This window comes from Cervus canadensis, chromosome 12, assembly GCF_019320065.1.
Source record: "Cervus canadensis isolate Bull #8, Minnesota chromosome 12, ASM1932006v1, whole genome shotgun sequence".
Lineage (NCBI taxonomy): Eukaryota > Metazoa > Chordata > Mammalia > Artiodactyla > Cervidae > Cervus > Cervus canadensis.
The window spans coordinates 42,095,449-42,115,355 of NC_057397.1; the positions used below are offsets into that span (position 1 = coordinate 42,095,449).

The 19,907-nt window shown below is 46.1% G+C and overlaps 1 protein-coding gene across 4 annotated transcripts in view; it reads right to left on the minus strand.

The window, feature by feature from the left end:
• Positions 1-19,907, minus strand: part of PAG1 (phosphoprotein membrane anchor with glycosphingolipid microdomains 1) — a 162,052-nt gene that overhangs the window by 10,231 nt on the left and 131,914 nt on the right. For 3 of the 4 annotated variants that reach the window (XM_043483089.1, XM_043483090.1, XM_043483091.1), the window contains 5 exons: positions 18,077-18,284; positions 16,417-16,468; positions 13,179-13,275; positions 10,480-11,081; positions 5,637-5,696 (listed from right to left, as the gene is read on the minus strand). In XM_043483089.1, coding sequence (XP_043339024.1) covers positions 5,637-5,696; positions 10,480-11,081; positions 13,179-13,275; positions 16,417-16,468; positions 18,077-18,201 — 936 coding nt within the window. In that variant the 5' untranslated portion in view covers positions 18,202-18,284. The other variant, XM_043483092.1, reaches the window with a different exon arrangement.

Consider the following 19,907-nt stretch of genomic DNA (forward strand, 5'->3'; position numbering starts at 1 on the left):
GAGCTATCTCTTGTAGATAGTGTTTTCATTTCTTTTGAATACACACCCAGAAGCCGATTCTTCACAATCTACGCTAATCCTGGAGTACATAACAACAGAACAATTATATGTGTCGTCTATAACTTTGTAAAGAGCATAATTCTATGAAATCCAGGTTCTCTCTAGGTCTGCTGAGGATTTGAGGAAAGCAGGTAGAGTGGGCAGCTCAAGACCCCCAGGACCTGACCTCAGCATCGGGTTTTATTCGATTTCTTTATCACAATGATATTTCACCAGAGGAAAGTTTTGACTGCTTTACAAAAAAGGGTAGAAAACATATATCATACTGGTGATACTCAAAAGGCTGGGCTTCAAGTCAGCAGCAGCAGGATCTGGACATTTTTTGGAAAGGCAAACCCTGGGGCCCCACCCCAGATCCACTGAGTCACAAACTCTGGGGGTGGGTTGATTCTGATGTCCACTAAGTTCGAGAACCACTGAACCAGACTGTTTAAACCACTCTTCCCGCATCACAAAGGTCTAAACAATAGCTTCTGGATGCTGGTTGGCAGTATACATATATCTGTCAGAGGATCACTTTCCACTATTTTTTTTCTGATTTTATTAATTTTATTGAAGGATAATTGCTTTACAGAATTTTGTTGTTTTCTGCCAAATATCAACATGAATCAGCCATAGGTATACCTCTCCCTCTTGAACCTCCCTCCCATCTTGCTTACCATCCCACCCCTCCATTATTTTTTAAATTAATACTTCATTGCATACTAAGTGAAGTCCCTCAGTCATATCCGACTCTTTGCGACCCCATGGACTGTAGACGACCATGCTCCTCTGTCCATGGGTTTTCTAGGCAAGAATACTGGAATGGGTTGCCGTTTTCTTCTTCAGGAGACCTTCCCGATCCAGGGATTGAACCTGGTTTTCCCGCATTGTAGGCAGATGCATTACCATCTGAGCCACCAGGGAAGTCTATTGGTTAAATAGACATTCAGAGATGGGGCTAAGTTTTCTTCAGTAGGAAAATTCGTTCTTATATGTCATCAACAGAGAAATGATATTGGGAGACAATCAACTTAGGGGATGGGCTTCCCAGGTGTCTCAGTAGTGAAGAACTTGCCTGCCAGTGCAGGAGAAGCAGGAGACATGGGTTCAAACCCTGGGTCAGGAAGATTCCCTGGAGAAGGAAATGGCTACCCACTCCAGTATTCATGCCTGGGAAATCCCATGGGCAGAGGAGCCTGGTGGACTGCAGTCCATGGGGTCGCAGAGAGTCAGACATGACTGCACCTCTCATGCACCGAAGTCAGAAACTTAGAGGTCACTCTTTCCTTTGGGAAGAACAGACTGTTTTCCAAGCAAACCCACTCAGTCTCACTAATATACCTCATCTAGCCACAAATACAGAAGGCAGGGGGAGAAGGGGATGACAGGAGATGACATGGTTGGATGGCATCACCGACTTGATGGACATGAGTTTGCGCAAACTCCGGGAGACGAAGGACAGGGAAGCCTGGCGTGCTGCAGTCCATGGGGTTGCAAAGAGTAAGACGTAACTGAGCAACTGAACAACAACAAAGCCACCAATATCGGGAGAGGTTTCATTTTCTTTGATACAAAAATGGACTGACTAGGAAATCTGGGAGGGAGGGTATTGTTTTATTGTTAGAAATCATGGTTGGAAATAAGTAAAAATATCCTTCATTACCTGCAGTTATCTATGCCACAGCAGTTGATGTATTAAAACACTCAGGAAATAAGGGAACATACTTTCTGACAGATGCTTGGCTTTGCAAGTGCAGAGGGAGATGTCCTACTCTCACATATCCACATGCTGGGCAGAAAGCTTCCAGCTGGCCTCCAAAGCTTCTTAAGACACGCCTGGCGCACGCTAACTGTCATTTGCATGAGAACTTTCCCTACAGGCTGGTGGCTGGCATTTCCCAGGCCTTGACAATCCAAAGGGTTTGAGTCAGAGAAATAATTTTTGTGAAACTCCTGCCCTGTTGATTTAACCATTTTCATGCATATTAAATTAACATTCTCACCTGAGGGGTTTTAACTAAAAAATTCCTTTCAAAATGACGAATTAAGAGTATCTTTCCATTTCAGAAGAATAAAAAACAAGGCATCTGCTTTTTGTAGCAAGTTGCCAACATATGAAACTCTTTATTTAAAGGGTTCAGTTCAGTTCAGTTGCTCAGTCATGTCCGACTCTTCGCGACCCCATGAATTGCAGCATGCCAGGCCTCCCTGTCCATCACAAACTCCCGGAGTTTACTCAAACTCATGTCCATCGAGTTGGTGACGCCATCCAGCCATCTCATTCCCTGTCGTCCCCTTCTCCTCCTGCCCCTAATCCCTCCCAGCATCAGGGTCTTTTCCAATGAGTCAACTCTTTGCATGAGGTAGCCAAAGTATTGGAGTTGCAGCTTCAGCATCAGTCCTTCCAATGAACACCCAGGACTGATCTCCTTTAGGATGGACTAGTTGGATCTCCTTGCAGTCCAAGGGACTCTCAAGAGTCTTCTCCAACACCATAGTTCAAAAGCATCAATTTTTCGACCCTCAGCTTTCTTCACAGTCCAACTCTCACATCCATACATGACCACTGGAAAAACCATAGCCTTGACTAGACAGACCTTTGTTGGCAAAATAATGTCTCTGCTTTTTAATATGCTATCTGGGTTGGTCATAACTTTCCTTCCAAGGAGTAAGCATCTTTTAATTTCATGGCTGCAATCACCATCTGCAGTGATTTTGGAGCCCCCCCAAAATAAAGTCTGACACTGTTTAAAAGGTGGGCCAAGCCAAAAATATGGACAGATTATAAAGGGGTGAGTCATGCATGATAGGGCTTCCCTGGTGGCTCAGAGGATAAAGAATCTGCCTGCAATGCAGGAGACCAGGGTTCGATCCCTGGGTTGGGAAGATCCCCTGGAGGAGGAGGAAATGGCAACCCACTCCATTATTCTTGCCTGGAGAATCCCATCGACAGAGGAGGCTGGCAGGCTACGGTCCATGGGTCACAAAGAGTTGGACAGGACTGAGCCAAGCATGCATGCATGGATAGTAATGAAGGGAGCTGGTGTCCTGGATATTTATTCCTCACCTTCAGCGGTAACATCAGGAAGACAAACACAACTTTATCTGTGAGAGTAACAGTGAGAGCCGGGCCCCCCACCATTTCTGTTTCTCTTCCTCCTTTCCTCCCCGTGGTTCTGTCATGATGGCCTCCACTCCTTGTAAGTACTTGGGCCTTCTTGGCTTTTACAGTCTTTTCTTTTTTAAATTGCAGGCTCTTCCATTAACTTGCAACTTAATATTATCCCTGGGCATGAACCAAATGTGCGGGAGGGTGTCATTGTAAATTTGAAATCTTATTAACGTTTCTCAAGCCTTCTAATATTCTTTTTGAATATATGTCTCCTATGACTATTATTTTTATTTTGTATAAATAAAAGGTTTCTCTTCAAGCCCTCTTACTATTTAGCTTTGCAATTTTTCTCTTTAACATCTTTCATCATTATTATTCAGTCTGTAAATTGTTATTATGTTCTCATAAATTACCCTCTTTTCCTCATTTCTCTTCTTTTTATACTCAACCCTTCCCCCATCATTCTGTTAAATTAGGATAATAGTACTTAAAATTCAGGTCTCAGTTTCAGTCTGGACTAACATTATATCACATGAATATAAAAATAAATGATCTCCATATTTACTTTTCCTAAATCTTCTTCCTAGAATGAATACATGGGAGTCACAGTTCTTTATTCTATGCTAAACATTCAACAGTATTAACAGGGTCCTATTTTCAAAAGCCACAAACAAATATAAGATAAGAGGAAAAGTAATTAAAAATTTCACATAGTCTCAATTTATTTTAAAGAATTAGTTTCCAGATCTCTTATATATATATATATATATATATATATACATGTATATATGTGTGTATATATATATATATATTTTTTTTTTTTTCAGCCTGGCTTGTAGAATCTTAATTCCTTAACCGGGGACTGCACTCATGGCCTCAGCAGTGAAAGCACCAAGTCCTAAAAACTGGACTGCCAGGGAATTAAAATATTTTCTTACCCCAATGGGATGGCTCCAGGACAGTGAAAAATGCTGGAGGAGGCACAGGAGCCACTTCGGGCCCTGGTAGGAGGGCCCTGCATTAGCCTGGTGAGGGGTGGGCCCAGTGGAGATGGACATGAGTGGGGGAACATGAAAGTTAACTTCTGAGGTGGAACTGAAGGGCCTGATTACTGGCTGCATCTGAAGACAGTGAGGAAAACGGGGTGTTCAGGAGGGCCCCAGGGTTTTGGCTTCTGCAACCAGGTGGATAGATGGCAGTTCCATTCCCTGGAGCAGGAAACACGGTGGGGGCTGGGCAACATCACATATGCATGTTGCTTTTGCATGTATGTGCGTGCCAAGTCACTTTAGTTGTGTCTGACTCTGTGTGACCCTATGGACTGTAGCCCGCCAGGCTCCTCTGTCCATGGGATTCTCCAGGCAAGAATATTGGAGTGGGTTGTCGTGCCCTCCTCCAGGGGATCTTCATGACCCAGGGATTGAACTTGTGTCTCTTCTGTCTCCTGCATTGGCATGTGAGTTCTTTACTACTAGCGCCACCTGGAAAGCCCACATTGCTTTTGTACACGTACACAATTTACTAAGCTAGGCATGCCAGAATGGAGAAGGCAATGGCACCCCACTCCATTTACTCTTGCCTGGAAAATCCCATGGACGGAGGAGCCTGGTAGGCTGCCGTCCATGGGGTCGCGAAGGGTCGGACACGACTGAGCGACTTCACTCTCACTTTTCACTTTCCTGCATTGGAGAAGGAAATGGCAACCCACTCCAGTGTTCTTGCCTAGAGAATCCCAGGGACGGGGGAGCCTAGTGGGCTGCCGTCTATGGGATCGCACAGAGTCGGACACGACTGAAGTGACTTAGCAGCAGCAGGCATGCCAGAAAGAGTCTTTATATAGCTAGGTAAATTAAGGTGTTCGTCATCTAGCTTGCTAAATCCCATAAATACTGGCTTTTACAATTTTAATGCTTCATTGAAAGTTTAACCATGACTCTTTAGCCCCAGTCCTTGGGAGAATACATCACCCTTTCTTGTTGGTGGCCATGTCTAACCCTACTTAAAGTCTGGAAATGTTTTTGAAGTTCCCTGCTCTCTGTCTCCCAGAAGCCTAAGCCCTTCTTCCCCTGTCTCCCAGCCTGGAGCAAATTCTCTACACCCATCTGTTCCAATTCTCTGCATATTCCAAACCACTATTAACTTCCTTCTAATGGGAACTTCCTCCCTGATTAAAGCTCACACACTTACATTTCTCTCTTCTCATTCCTTTTTCCTCCTCTCCCCTTTCTATTTTTGTCTTCTCCTTCTTCCCTATTGAGTTTCCTTGTTCATCTTGTCCTCTTTCTTGTCTTCCCATCCCCCAGTTACTCTCTCTGAACCACGATAATGCCAATATCGCCAACTCTGATCTCCAACCATAGGCCTAAGAGTCTACTTCAGCTTTCTCAGATGAAGGGTAACATGACACTGCATTTACTTAAGGAAGGAAGTGCTATTCTCTATTAAAAGAGATTTTTGATTATTTAAAAGTAACAAAACTCACCTCTTCTTCTGTAAGAGTTGGGTCTTCTTCCCGGGACTTGTATGACAATGAACTAAGTCTCTGTTAGAACAAAATAAATCAAGAGAAGGGAGTTTAAAGTCAATAATTTAACCTTTTTTGGGGCATATGCTTTGAGGCATCTATCTACAAAAATGTTTTTAAATGATTTTTAGAGAAGAAACTATTTTCTACAAAGAAATTATATAAAGGACATCAGGAATAAACACATAAGTATGATTTCATATACCCACCAGTATTACATTAGATAAATTTCTTCTAATTTTTTAATTTGAATCTGTAGGTACAGAAAAACCAAATGATTATGAAGATTACTGTTTCAATTCCTAATTATCACTGAAGGACTGATCATCAATGAAAGATTGAAAAACTGACTGAAAAAATACCACAGTGTTTGTCAAATCCCTGAATTTTTTATTTCTACAGTTTGCATGAGTCATCAGGAAGATTCTTAAGTCATCTGGAAACTTTAAACAACTAGTGGAGAAATCAACTCACATTTTCTGGCCTCATTTCTTGATGATTTTGGCTCCGGGTTCATTGAATCTTTAGCACCTCTCCTGCCTGAATTCTTGCTGATTTCAACCAACCTGTATCCTTCCAAACCTGCCCCCACTCCTTGACCTCCCTGCACTGACCCTGTGTCCTTGCCCCACCTCCCTGCTCCATCTGCACCTCACACCCCTCTTACCCTAAACCACAGCAGCCCCACCATCCCATCTCCCTGCAGGCCCCTTCAGACCAGCACTCACTGTTCACGCCTACTCCTCCCATAACCCAGTTCCAACAAGCCTGCAAAACTGTGGGGCCCCCAACCATTTTTTCCCATGTCTCACTTCTCCTCAGGGTCCTTCCTTCCTACCCTGTCAAACTCCAGCGCCATGGCCAGCCATCACTGTCATCCTTTAAGCACTCCACTCCCGTCCTGGTCACGGGAGAACTCACCCCTCAAGTGAGTCCTTGATGCTGCTCTCAATCTTCCTACACCTGCTAGTAACCCCGGACCCTGCTCTCCTAGCTGCCTTCTTCACGTCTTCTCCTCTTTCCCCGAACCCCCAACACCTCATCCCTAGCTAAGGACCTTGAGAAAACTGAAGGAATCAAACGAAATTTCTATAAACTTCTGCCTCCCCATTACACTCCCAGTCTCTGCATTCACGCGTCTTCCTTCCTGCCCGTTGCCACAGGTGAACTTTCCAGGCTCCACCTTAAGGCGATCCCTTCCTCCTGTGTGGGAGACCCTGACGCCTTACACCTACTCATGGATATAAGCGCCAGCAATGCTCCATTCTGTCTACATCAACTTTCACCTCTATGGAGTCATCCTCATCCACATAAAAACAGGCTATAATTTATCTATTCTAAAACCCAAACCAAACCAACCTACCCTTCTAGCTCTATTACTAATTCCATTACAGCAAAACCTCTTAAAAGAGTTGTCTAAAAAAAAAAAAACATTCAATTTTTCTCTTGCTATTCTCTCTCTAAACCCATTTCAGTCCAGTTTCTGCCTCCTAGACTCCAAAGAAACTGCTCTCGCCAAGGACACTGATGCCCACCGTGTCCCTGATCTCTCCTGACCCACCTGCCGTGTGTGCTGCAGGGTCACCCCTTCTTCCCTCAACATTCACTCCTTGGCTTCCAGGACACTGAATTTTCCTGTTTTTCTCTCCTATTTTCCTCTCTCCTGCTGGCTCCTTTCTTTCCTGGACCTGTGTCCTTGGAACTCTTAAAGTCCCCATTCACACACACTCATGCAGTGATCTCACCCAATGTCAGCTTGAAAAAACTAATTTCTGCTGCTGACTTCCAAATGTACAAGCCCAGCCTGGGCCTATCCTCAGAAGTCTGCTCCTCCATCCAGCTGTTCTCTGATGTTGCTACTTGGATGACCAATACCTATCTCAAACCGATATATCCAGCCCCGAACTCCCAAATTTGCTTGGCCCATGGTCCTTCTACTTCAGTTCATGGCAGTCCCACACTTTCAGGGACTCAGGCCACACCCTGGATTCATCACTGTTTCCTCATCCTTTCATCCACATCTGGCCCATTGACAAATCTCCTGGTTCTAGTTTAGTGTCTCCCATTACTTCTGCTGCCCCTACCCTGATCCAACAAGAGTTTTTTGTCTTGCTTATTAGAATGGCTACCCAACTGGTCTCCTTGCTTCCATTCTTCACAGGTGAACGTCAGCTCCATCAGAGGGATCCTTCTCAAAGCCAGAAGAAGTCATCCTTCTGCTTGAGGCTTTCAAGCAACCCATTTTATTCAGATTATAAGCCAAGGCCATGCAGGGTTGGGCCCCCAGTTATTTCTCTTCCAACTGCTCTTAGCCTTGCTCTCTCCTCTCCAGCCACACCTATACCCTCCTCGTCCCTGGAGAGGCTGGGCCTTCATACTGGCCGTTCCCTCTACTTCATTTGCTCTTCCCCCAAAACAGGAGCCAACTCACTCTCTCAACTCCTTTTAATTTTTTGTTCAAATGCCCCTTTGAACAAAGGCAGCATGCCCTGATCACTCTCCTCACAACTGTGCTCCTACCCAACTTTCTCAGTCCCCCAGATTCTGTTCTGATTTTTTTCCTTTATATTTTAAAGCCTTCTAAGATATACTTTTATGTTTAGTCACTAAGTCGTGTCTGACTCTTTTTGAACCCATGGACTGCAGCACGCTAGGCTTCCCTGTCCTTCATTATCTCCTGGAGTTTGCTCAAACTCATGTCCATTGAGTCAGCGACGTTATCTATATAATACATATGTATATATGGGGCTTTCCTGGCTGCTCGGACGGTAGAGTCTGCCTACAATGCTGAAGACCCGGTTTTGATGTTTGGGTTGGGAAGAGCCCCTGGAGAAGGAAATGGCAACCCACTCCAGCATTCTTGCCTGGAGAATTCCATGGACAGAGAAGCCTGGTGGCCTACAATCCATGGGGTCGCAAAGAGTCGGACACGACTGAGCGACTTCACTTTATATATAGGTATATATATAAAAAATATACCTTACTTACATACCTATTTATGTCTTTATCTCCTAACTAAAATGTAAGCTCCACAGGGGCAGAGATTTTTGTTCATTTATATGTTTGTTCACTAGTGCATTCCCAGCACCTAGATCTTGCAGCTTACGGTGGAAAAGCCCATTAAAATCTTTTTGCAAATGAATGCATGAATATTAAGCATTTCAAGTTCTCCCAATCACTAAAATGAGAATGGTTTATATGGAAACGATGGATCATTCATCCTTATATTCCTACAGAAAGGTAATCTGGTTTCCCAGATGGATATTTCCAGTTTCTAATGTGACATCTGGAGAATTGCTTACTTGGCAGTGGTTAGACAATCAACTCACTTATCTATCAACTGCTTGTAAGTTAAAAAAGGTTTAACTGTTTTAAGCAGCATAAATTTCACATTAGTTTTATTATCTTTGGTTATACAAAGGTCAAAAAATTGAGCTGCATTTTTGCCTTTAACGAACATGCTCATAAACACTTCACTGGTGCTATCAACAGCTTACTTCATGGGTAACATGAAAAACTGAAATACATTCAGAGACACTATTCAGAATGACCCCTTGGAATAAGGGCTTCCCAAGTGACGCTAGTGGCAAAGAACCCACCTGCCAATGGAGGAGACAGAAGAGACGCAGGTTCCATCCCTGGGTCGGGAAGATCCCCTAGAGGAGGGCATGGCAACCCACTCCAGTATCTTTGCCTGGAGAATCCCACAGACAGGAGAGCCTAGCGGGCTACAGTCTATGGGGTCGCAGAGTCAGACATGACTGAAGCGACTTAGCACGCACATATAACCCTAGCCAGGGTTCCTGTTTTGATCAGGAACTCCACAGGCTTTGTAAGGCTGCTATTGACTGACTAGCCCCTACTTGGCCTTCCTACCGAAAGCTGGACTTTCCTGGTGGCTCAGATGGTAAAGCGTCTGCCTACAATGTGGGGGACCCGGGTTTAATCCCTGGGTTGGGAAGATCCCCTGGAGAAGAAAATGGCAACCCACTCCAGTACTCTTGCCTGGAGAATCCCATGGACGGAGGAGCCTGGTAGGCTACAGTCCACGGGGTCACAAAGAGTCGGACATGACTGAGCGACTTCACTTCACTTCACCGAAACCTGAGAAGAGAAACCTACTGTTGTCTCTGCAGAGAATGGAAAATCCCAAGGTAATGCTGACAGCTGGAGATGAGAATTCCAAGCTACTGTGGCTCAGATGTCAGCTCATGGGACACACACAGAGAAGGCTCAGGGATTCTTACTGCATTTTAGAGCTCGATTGAACATCTAAACTTAAAGAGTCACACATGTTATTGTTTAGAAATTGTCATAAAATAAAATCTCTTACTTGACTCCTATAAAAGTCTATATCCATTACCAGATATGCCCGGCAGCACCTGCGGGCTTGTTCCTGGGCTCTGATTTCTGGGACCCCAGGCGGAGGGGCGGGGATCACCCTACTGCTTGGGATGGCGACAAGCAGAAGAGGCTAAATGGGCAGCTAAGTCTCCTCTTTCTAGTTCTTGGTCTTCAAAATGAAGAAAATAATACTTGGCCCCAATTAGACATGATGCAAAAACTGGAAAATATTCAAGGTGCCAGGAAAGAAATATTTTGTAAACATGCGTTTTCAGTATTTTATTACTTGGAGGGGTAAAAAAATTCAAACACAGCTTACATGCAAACAGCCTTTATCATTTAATGCACGTGAAGGTGTCAGTGTGTATTTCTTAAAATACCGTGCAAACAAATGCCCCAGGTTTAGCTAGATTCCCAATTGGGACAAAAACTCTGAAACGAAAGTGCAGGAGCCCACCTTGTTGGTTTCACTGGTCCCCTCCGCGGCTCCCTCTTCTCCTGCTTGACTCTCTTCCTTCTGAAGGTTTTCATTTTCGTCTAGGAGTTTCACAGGCACAGGAGGCGGGGCCTCCTCTTCTGGATCACACGAATTTCCAAGAAGAATCTCCGCGTTGACACTTTGTCGACACTTTTTGTTTCTGTCCACGGAGGCATACTCAGCAAAGTCTGTTCTGCTGTTGGCCTGCGGCCCTGGAAGCTCTTTCACACCAGAAGTCAATTTCGACCTGCCGCTGTGGCCTCGACTCGGCTGGGCAGCTGCTGTCACCTCCTTAATTTCATTCACGGTTTCATACAAGCAGTCTTCCACCATGTTTTCTTGCGAGGAACTATCCTTGAGCACTTCATAGGGTCCTTCCATCCCCAGACCCTGGTCCCCATCCGCACTTCTGCCATTGTGCATCGTGTCCACCGAGCTCTCAGGGGGAATTCTGGGCAACTCTCGGCTTTGATGACATTTTGGTTTCCCTGTGCTGTCCTGGGAGTCCAGCAGATCCGAAGCTGAGGTCTGGACTTCCTCATAATGTTGCATGCAGGTCCCTGTGCTGTCTTCTGAAAGAACTAAAGCAGCAGGAGTATTAAAAATGGAGAAAGATGCTTCCTTATAGAATCATTACAGTGACTCGGATAATGTCAAGTGAGGTGAAATTAAGCTACTGACTTTTTATTTGACTTAAGGTTGCAAATTGTACATGATGTAACTGTTAGTGGAAATCTGGGCTTCCCTGGTGGCTCAGACGGTATAGAATCCGCCTGCCAATGCAGGAGATGTGGGTTCAATCCCTGGGTTGGGAAGATCCCCTGGAGAAGGGAATGGCCACCCACAACAGTATTCTTGCCTGGAGAATTCCATGGACAGAGGAGCCTGGCGGGCTACAGTCCATGGGGTTGGAAAGAACTGGACACAACATCTGGGGAAACTGATAATGGATCTCTTGATCTGTGAAGTTATCACCACCACCCACTGTGTTTTGCCCTCTGGATTTAGACATCTGCGTCCTGGTAGACAGAGAACCAGCACTGGCGTCTGAAGACATGGTGTCAATCCTGATTGCCCCACAGTTTCCTGGTCTATAAATCGAAGTAAGAAGAGGATTTGCTATTTCAGGTGAAAGCATTCTATAAACTGCATCATGCAAATGTAGTTGTGACTTCTGTCAGCATTCACATCAGGCAGTGAGTGTGTAGACGGGGTGCCTAGGACTCAGATCAAAGGTTCACATTACAGATCCTTAGTGCATAGATCATAAGATCTTAGGCAAATTAACAACTTCTCTGTGCCAGGCGGAATAATGCACCCCTAGGTGTCTGCATCCTAATCCCTAGATTCCGTGAATGTGTCTCGTTACGTGGCAAGGGAGGAATTAAGGACAAGGATAAACTAACTACCTGTTGACCTTGAGATGGGGAGGAACCTGGGCATCCAGGTGGGCCCAGTGTAACTAGGAGGGTCCTTATAAGTGAAAGGGGCTTCCCTGGTGGCTTAGACAGTCAAGAATCCGCCTGCAATATGGAAGACATGGGTTTGATCCATGGGTGGGGAAGATCCCCTGGAGAAGGAAATGGTAACCCAGTGTAGTATTTTTGCCTGGAAAATTCCATGGACAGAGGAGCCTGGTGGGCTACAGTCCATGGGGTTGCAAAGAGTCAGACAGGACTGAGCGGCTAACACCTGTGAGTGAAAGGGGCAGGAGAGCCTGAGAGGGGCTTTGACGATGGAGAGAAAGGCCTGGACCAACGAATGTGGGCGGCTTCTAGAAGCTGAAGCAGGCGAGGAACCAGATTCGGCCCTAGAGCCTGGGGAAGAAATGCTGCCCTGCTGCTACTGGGCTGGACAATACTTACAGATGTTAGCCCAGGGAGACTGGGTTCAGACTCTGATACCCAGACTGTAAATTAATCTGTGCTGTTCTCAGACACTAACTGTGTGGTAATTTGCTGCAGCAGCAATTAACGTCCTCATCTGTAAACTGAGGACAGTAATAATTCCCATCTTACAGGGCAGGACTAATACTAGTAATAGTAATCTTATGGGTAACAGTAATCTTAGAGTTGTTAGCATACATGAGTTCATAAACATACAGATCTTAGAGTGATGGCACACAGCAGCCAACTCATAGATGCTAACTTTTCATCCCAATGAGATTATTTTTGCTAAAACTGGCAGCAATACAAAAGGAGAGCAAGAACACATTTCCTAGTTTTTTCAAGCTACATTTTCTTTCTTCAGGTGTGAACGGCTTATTGAAAAGTATAAGAAATACAGTGGATAAGGTAGCCAATAAAGCCTGCATTGATAAACCAGCTTCAAATACGTGACTGGAGCCAAATCCTGCAGGAAAAGTCTGGAAAAACAGAGCAATAAACAGGCCTACGAGTTATCTCAGCCAAGGGACAAGGGACCCCTCCTTGTACCACTCATCGGTGAAGGACTGCCTTGGGGAAGATATTAATTCCCAGGTACTTCCGTCCAGGTCATGCAGGCAAGTGGGGTTTTAGCAGTTTTGCCGGCAGGAGCAGGAGCTGGTGTTATAAAGAAATGATGATGGTAACTACGGTGGTGTTCCGAGCGACATTTTCTGACCTCTCTGAGCTACATTTCTAGTCCTTTCGCAGGTAATGAGGCCTGCCCACAGCTGGAGCTGTGGCAGCACTTACTGTCTCCGTTGGTGAGAGCTCCGTTCTGCTCGCTGCTGGGGGGCGCGTCTGTGGCCAGGCTGGTGACAGAGCGGCTGAACATCTCCTTGTCAGAAGGCTACAAGAACAAAGGCGCCAAGCGAGTCAGACTGCGGGGCAGAGGGGAATAGCCCCGCCTTTTTGTTGTTGTTTTATTTATATTTATTCGTTTGGTCAAACTGCACAGCCTGTGGGATCCTAGTTCCCCAACAGGGATTGAATCCCAGCCCTTGGCAGTGAGAGCGTGGAGTCCTAACCGCTGGACAACCAGGGCATTCCCTCCATGGCTTTTTCTAAAAATTAAAACAGCAGCAACAAAACTCAAATCTGCTACTTAGATGCAAATTAAGTGAAATGAAATGAAATGGAGTTCCTCAGTTGGACCAGCTGCATGTCAAGGGCTCAACAGCCACACGTGGGTAGCGGCCATTCTGTCAGTGCAGCTGAGCCATCTTGGTGGAAGGTTCTATTGGACAGAGCTGTCCTGAGAATCTTCCGAGGTTGCCACCCACAGAGCTTCCCTTCCCAGATCACAAATGGGGTATAGTAGGTCGTGGAGAGTCAGTCTCCTAGCTCAAGGCAAGGCAGGACAGGGAAGCCCCAGGGCTGATCAGAATCAGCTCCAGCAGACAGCCTCATCTTTCTCCCAGAGATGCTGGAAATGTTACCCTTTTCAAAGGTGTGTCACGCTGAAGAAAACAAGGGAAAACATCACCTTTGTCATCTGAAGGGAAGAGACTTAAATCTGATCAAAGATAAATGTCACTGACATCTGAGATGTTCATAATCAGCCAAGTCTCTGCTTGAAGGTTCACAAAAACTGTTGTATGCTAAAACTTAGGTCTGCAAACCTTCATTATTCTCACAAACAAATTCAGGACCCTTGGGGGGAAGAATGGCATTGATCATTTTCCACTGGGCTTATCAGCATGAGTGGACAATACAGGGCATAATACATAAGGCTGAGCTACAGTTGGAAGTAAGTTGCTAGATCACGTATTTCTTGAAATATGCCACCTGTCTCATGTAGCAGCTGAATCACTGCTGATATGATCTGCGCCCCGATCCTGCTCATAGAGTTCATGCAGGACCCAGGTGGCCACACTGGCCAGGCTCCAGAAGTCCACACAGGAAGTTCTGATGTAAACAGCACCACAACCTTGGCTACCTGGCTTCTCAAATTCTCTGACTCCTGACTGGCAACCAAGTAAAAATAACAGAGGGGGCCTCCCAGGTGGCTCAGTGGTAAAGAATACACCTGCCAAGCAGGAGACACGGGTTTGACCACTAATCTGGGAAGATCCTGTGGAGGAGGAAATGACAACCCACTCTAGTATTCTTGTCTGGGAAATCCCATGGACAGAGGAGCCTGGTGGGCTATAGTCCACGGGGTCGCAAAGAGTTGGACACGACTTGGTGACTAAACCACAAAAATAATAACAGAGTATGGAGCTCACGCTCATCATGCTCCAGAAGCTTACAGGGAGTCAACTGCTTCAATCGCATGAAAGGGGACCCGCTTTGCCCTGGGTCACCCTTGGACCTACGTGCGGGTGAAGCTATAGCAGAGGCACCACCTTCTCCCCCACCTACCTTCTGGGTACAGTCTAACAGAGGTGCTGGGGACAGGTGAGAAGTGGGGACACAGACAACCAGAGACTGCAGTGGGGGTAACAAAGTGAGGGTGAGAGGGGGGTGGTGATGAGAAGCCGGAAGAGGTGGTGGGTGAGCCGTCTGCACACGGAGACAAAAGGAAGGATCCCCAGGGGCTCCTAGGAGAGGCCATCTGACCACTTTGTTGCCTGGGCTGGAAGAGTTTCCACATTCACGGGGCAAGGCGCCCGGGACTGGAGACGCTTGCTGGGGGGGAAGGGCTCGGAAGCTGACTGCTGGCTGCTTTTCTCATTCCAGACCTCATGTGACATCCCTCACTCATCCATCCTTCCTCTTTGCCCCTTCTTCCTCTGACAGATTTACAGTTGTTCTTGAGAAATTACATCTAGGAGAGGAAGCATCTTCACAGTTTTATCCTGTGTATATGAAGGCAGGGGCTTCCCTGGTGACTCAGCAGAATAGAATCCACCTGCCAAGCAGGAGATATGGGTTCAGTCCCTGGGTTGGGAAGATCCCCTGGAGGAGGGCATGGCAACCCACTCCGGTATCCTTGCCTGGAGAATCCTATAAACAGAGGAGCCCGGTGGGCTACAGTCCACGGGGTCGCAAAGAGTCAGACACGACTGAGTGACTCAACAACAACTTAGTGACTCAACGACAACTCGAGGGTGGCCCATGCCCAGCTGTTAGTGTTGTTCGGCCAGTTAAGGGCAGAGGCCTGAGGGGAACAAGGTGGGACCAGGACGCTCAAGCTGCTCCCCACCTGGGTGGATCCCAGAGGCCCTTAGGGCTTGTCAGGGCCCTATAGGACACAGAGCAAGAAAACTTGGCCAGGCCATCTAGGATGCTGGGTCTCAGGCTCCTATGAGCTTACTGATCAGCTGTCATGGGTTGAATTTTCATCCTCCCCAAATTCCTGTAGGGAAGTCCTAACCCTCAATACCTCAGAACTGACCTATGGACTCAGGGTCACTGCGGATGAAACAGGTTAAGATGAGGGATGAGGTCACATCACAGGACTTCTAAAAGGGGAACTTGGACAGACACAAACACACACAGAGGGAAGATGGTGTGAAGAGTCACAGGGACAGAAAAGACAGTGAGGGCAGAGTCTTCAAACCAAGCATCGCCAAAGGCAGGTGCTTCCACCACTGGAAGCTAGGAGAGCAGCCTGGAACACACTCACCCTCAAAGCCTGCTGCTACTGTGATCTTGAATTTCTAGCCTCCAGAACTGAGATGATAAACTTATTATTTAAGCCACTCAGCTTGCGGTCCTTTGTTACGACAGCTGTGGCCAACTAATAAACCGGCTGGAGCCGGGCAGAGGCGAAACAGAAACACCTCTGCGGTAAGCTGGAACTATCTGAGGATCTTTTGCGCAGTGGTTGCAAGGAGCCGGACACAACTGAAGTGACTGAGCACGCACACACGCTAGCCACGGGGAAAATGAATCTGCAGCATGAGGACACAGCCCAGGCAGCCAGTTAACTCTGGCTGAGTTGCTTCCCTCAGCTTGTGAGCTTGCAGGGACCTGCTTAGACAAGTGGCTGATGCCTTAAAGTGCACATGTGTGTGCACACACACACACGTGCATGCACACTCACCACGTTCATCAGGTTCTCATGGTCCCCGCTGTGCGGTCTTGGCTTCTTTTCTCTGAAACAGAAAAGGAAACATGGCTGTAATATCCAACATGCCACCTAAAATCAAATAAGATCAAATATCCAAACTGTATCAACACTTAAATCTCTCTTTGGATAAAGAACCAAGTTTATTTTACTGAGAAACCAGAAGCCAGACAACTTACCCCTCCTCTGCAGGCAGCAGGGTCTGAAGGGGTCAAGTCCTAGCAAGGGGCTGGCCAGCTCTCTTGCCCCCACTTCCTCCAGGAGTAGAAAATACAAGTTAACAAGAGGACTGGGGCAGTCTCCTGAGTAGGAGTTGTTTATATCTAGATTACTGGGATGATTTCTTTCTTTTTTTTTTTTTTAATTTTTAAGGAAGTCCAGACAATTCTCACATCTTCATTTTTCTTAATTCAGTCTTTGCAAAGTCACACACTGCCAGGGGATTGAGAAAATAAAGAAAATACAACTTTTGGCTTGTTGGGAAGGGTACATGCTCTCAGGATGAGTCATGCGTACTTCCAGACTATGGAAAAGTCCATCCAGTAAAAATAGAATTTATTTTTACCCAGGACAGGCTAAAGAAAGCCATCAGTACTAGAGGTTACCTTTCCCATAGATGTATAAGGCAACAGTGACACCTAGCGGGAGCGTAAATAATTACAGAGGTAGGCCCTCCCAGGCCCAGGAGACACTCCTCTCCTCTTGGGTCTTATTTCTTCATCTTCCTGGCCAGCTGGTCTCTCTCCCAGCTCAGGAGACCTGGGTCCGAACTGGCACTACTTGAGTTCAGGGACTCCAGATTTTCTCTTTTCGACATTCAGCGCAGGAAGCCATATACGGACTTTTAAATGACACTTGGCGACTCTCTTCCAAGGTTATTGAGGAGAGGGTTGGCTGCCAGCTGGTCTTCCCTGGCTGCTCCAGGAGCAGCCAACTCACCAGAGAGCGGCATATGTCATAACAATGCTGAACACCTGGAAAATCACTCTGGCTTCGGAAGGACTCTGCTTCTCTCCAACCTAAGATCTCCTTTTTTTTCTTTTTTTTGGTGGGAGGGTTACACATTTTATATGAAGGAGTTGAGAGAGAGAGAAGTACAATTCTAAAATACGACAAGATGGTTATTTCATACACAGAATATTTCCCTTTTAGAAAAATCTGTTTCTTAAGAAACTGCAGTTCTAGATTACAAATCTTTAATAAAATGACCCCTCCACAGCTACAGAGCAGCAAAAATTCTCAGTAACTCTCAAATGGTAGCAAAAAAGAGTGTGTTTAATATACATCATACTTAGATTTCCAAATGTCCACAGATGGAAAAAGACAATATAAATTAGACATGGGTGTGCTCATGAGAACAGCAAAAAGTTCCTTCTGGGAAGTTTCATATATAAGGTCTTTCATATATAAGGTCTCTTCCAGTTGCTCCCCAGGAAAACCAAATATGGCTTCATTGAGCTAATAAAAAGTGTCCCGGGCCGGCCCCTTTGCAGGAGAGAAGGCAGTTAATCACAGGAGTGTCTGTGAACGTCTATGTAGTGGGATGCCATCCATCACAGGCTTTTTAATACAGAAAGTCTCCTGGGTCCCAGGAACGTGTTATTTTAAGGCTCCAGTAGACACACGTCACTCTCACCTGTCGCAACTGGAACACAGAAAGATGAGGAAGGTGATGAGGAAGAAGGTGGCCACAGATGCCAGGCTCCCCAAGAGGATGATCTGTGTTTGTCCCTCGATCAGCAAGCTTCCCTCGGATCCCATGGTGGGCGCGGGGAGTGGCACGGGCTGCTGGGGTCAGTCAGTCCTTCCAAGGTGGCGACATGGGGGCAGAGGGTGGCGTCCTCCTGCAGAGAGAACAGGGAGTGTTTTGACAACTTCTCAGGAGAGGTGCTAGAATCTGGTAGCAAGTTCCTGTGGGGGAGGGGCTAGATGGGAGTGGGGGTGGGGGCGAGTCTGAGCAGAGCAGGGAGGTGTGTACAGAATGCACTGGACTCGGCCTGGAACAAGTACCGCTCTGTGGTCCAGGCTTTTGTTTTCTCACCCAAAATGCAAAGCAGGAGTGTGCAGTGCCTAGCTCTGTGTTTGAGGCCACAGATGTTATTTTTGTGTGTTTGGGGGACAGATTCTTAATCTTCTCAAGTAAGACTCCAAGTCTTTCTAATTATTATTTTTCACCTTTAAATATTTAAATAAATGCAAAATGTTTCACCTGGAGAAAATCTGCTTAAAAATAAACAAAAAATAAATACACGTTTATTTGGATTCCTTTTTTTCCACAGAACACTGTAAACCATTTATTACCGCTTTCACAAAAACGTAGTTTGCAACTTCCCCACTTGAATCCTCAACTCCCCAAGCCTGCTTCTCTCCGAGAAGGTTTAAGGTCAATACAATTAATGACATAGATAGTCTTTATATTCACCATGAGAAACAGTTATCTGTTCTGAGCCTATGACTTTATTTTCAGGGCTGGCTTTCATGAAAGTTTGTAAGCATTCAGTAAGTCTACTTTCAAGACACTGGAGGAAAGTCTGTGCTGAGAACACATCACCAGCAGCAAAGAAGCGTAGTGATAAACAACTACAAACTGAACCTAAGAGCTGTTGCCAGGACATCGTAGTACCGAGCACATGGGGGATCCCTAGGTGGCGCTAGTGGTAAAGAGCCCATCTGCCAAGGCAGGAGATGTAGGAAACTCAGGTTCGATCCCAGGGTCAGGAAGATCCCCTGGAGGCGGGCATGGCAACCCAGTCCAGTATTCTTGCCCGGAGAATCCCATGTACAGAGAAGCCTGGTGGGCTACAGTCCATAGGGTCGCAAAGAGTCGGACACAACCGAAGTGACTTAGCACACACGCAGTCAAGTGCTTTCCTCATTCAATCGCTGACACTAGCCTATGAGGAAAGCATGCCCAACTCCCATTTTTCAGACAAGGAAGCTGAAGGTCAGGCACTAAGTTCCCCCGCCGTGTCGTCAGGCCCAGCGGCAGCGGAGGAGCGGAGTCCGCCAGCTCTGACTCCGGCACTTGTGGCCTCTGCCCCTAGAGGGCGCTCCTTCTCACTGGGGGCTATTGCTCCCAGGTCCAGAGAGTTACAAGGCTTCTAAATGAAAACAGCCAATGAGCTTTGTGAAATATTTTAAGATTTAGATTTTGAAAAACAGAGCACTATTTCAAATGAATGATTTGCTTTCTCATCAGAGATGCCTTGTTTAACGAACATTTTGCTTTGTTCAATTCTAGAACATTTCTCACTTACACAGCCTTAGCTTCATTCTCAACTTACGTGAATAAAGTCAGCAAATAAATATTTGTGTCATGACAATACATCAGAACTCAAAACACTTTTTAATAAAAAGGCTGGTTGATATTTGCATTTCCATTTGCTCCTTGACAGAGCTGGGCCTATGTAGCCAACCACTGAGCACCTACATCAAGCCTGCACCTGGGCAGCTTAGGGAGTGCACTG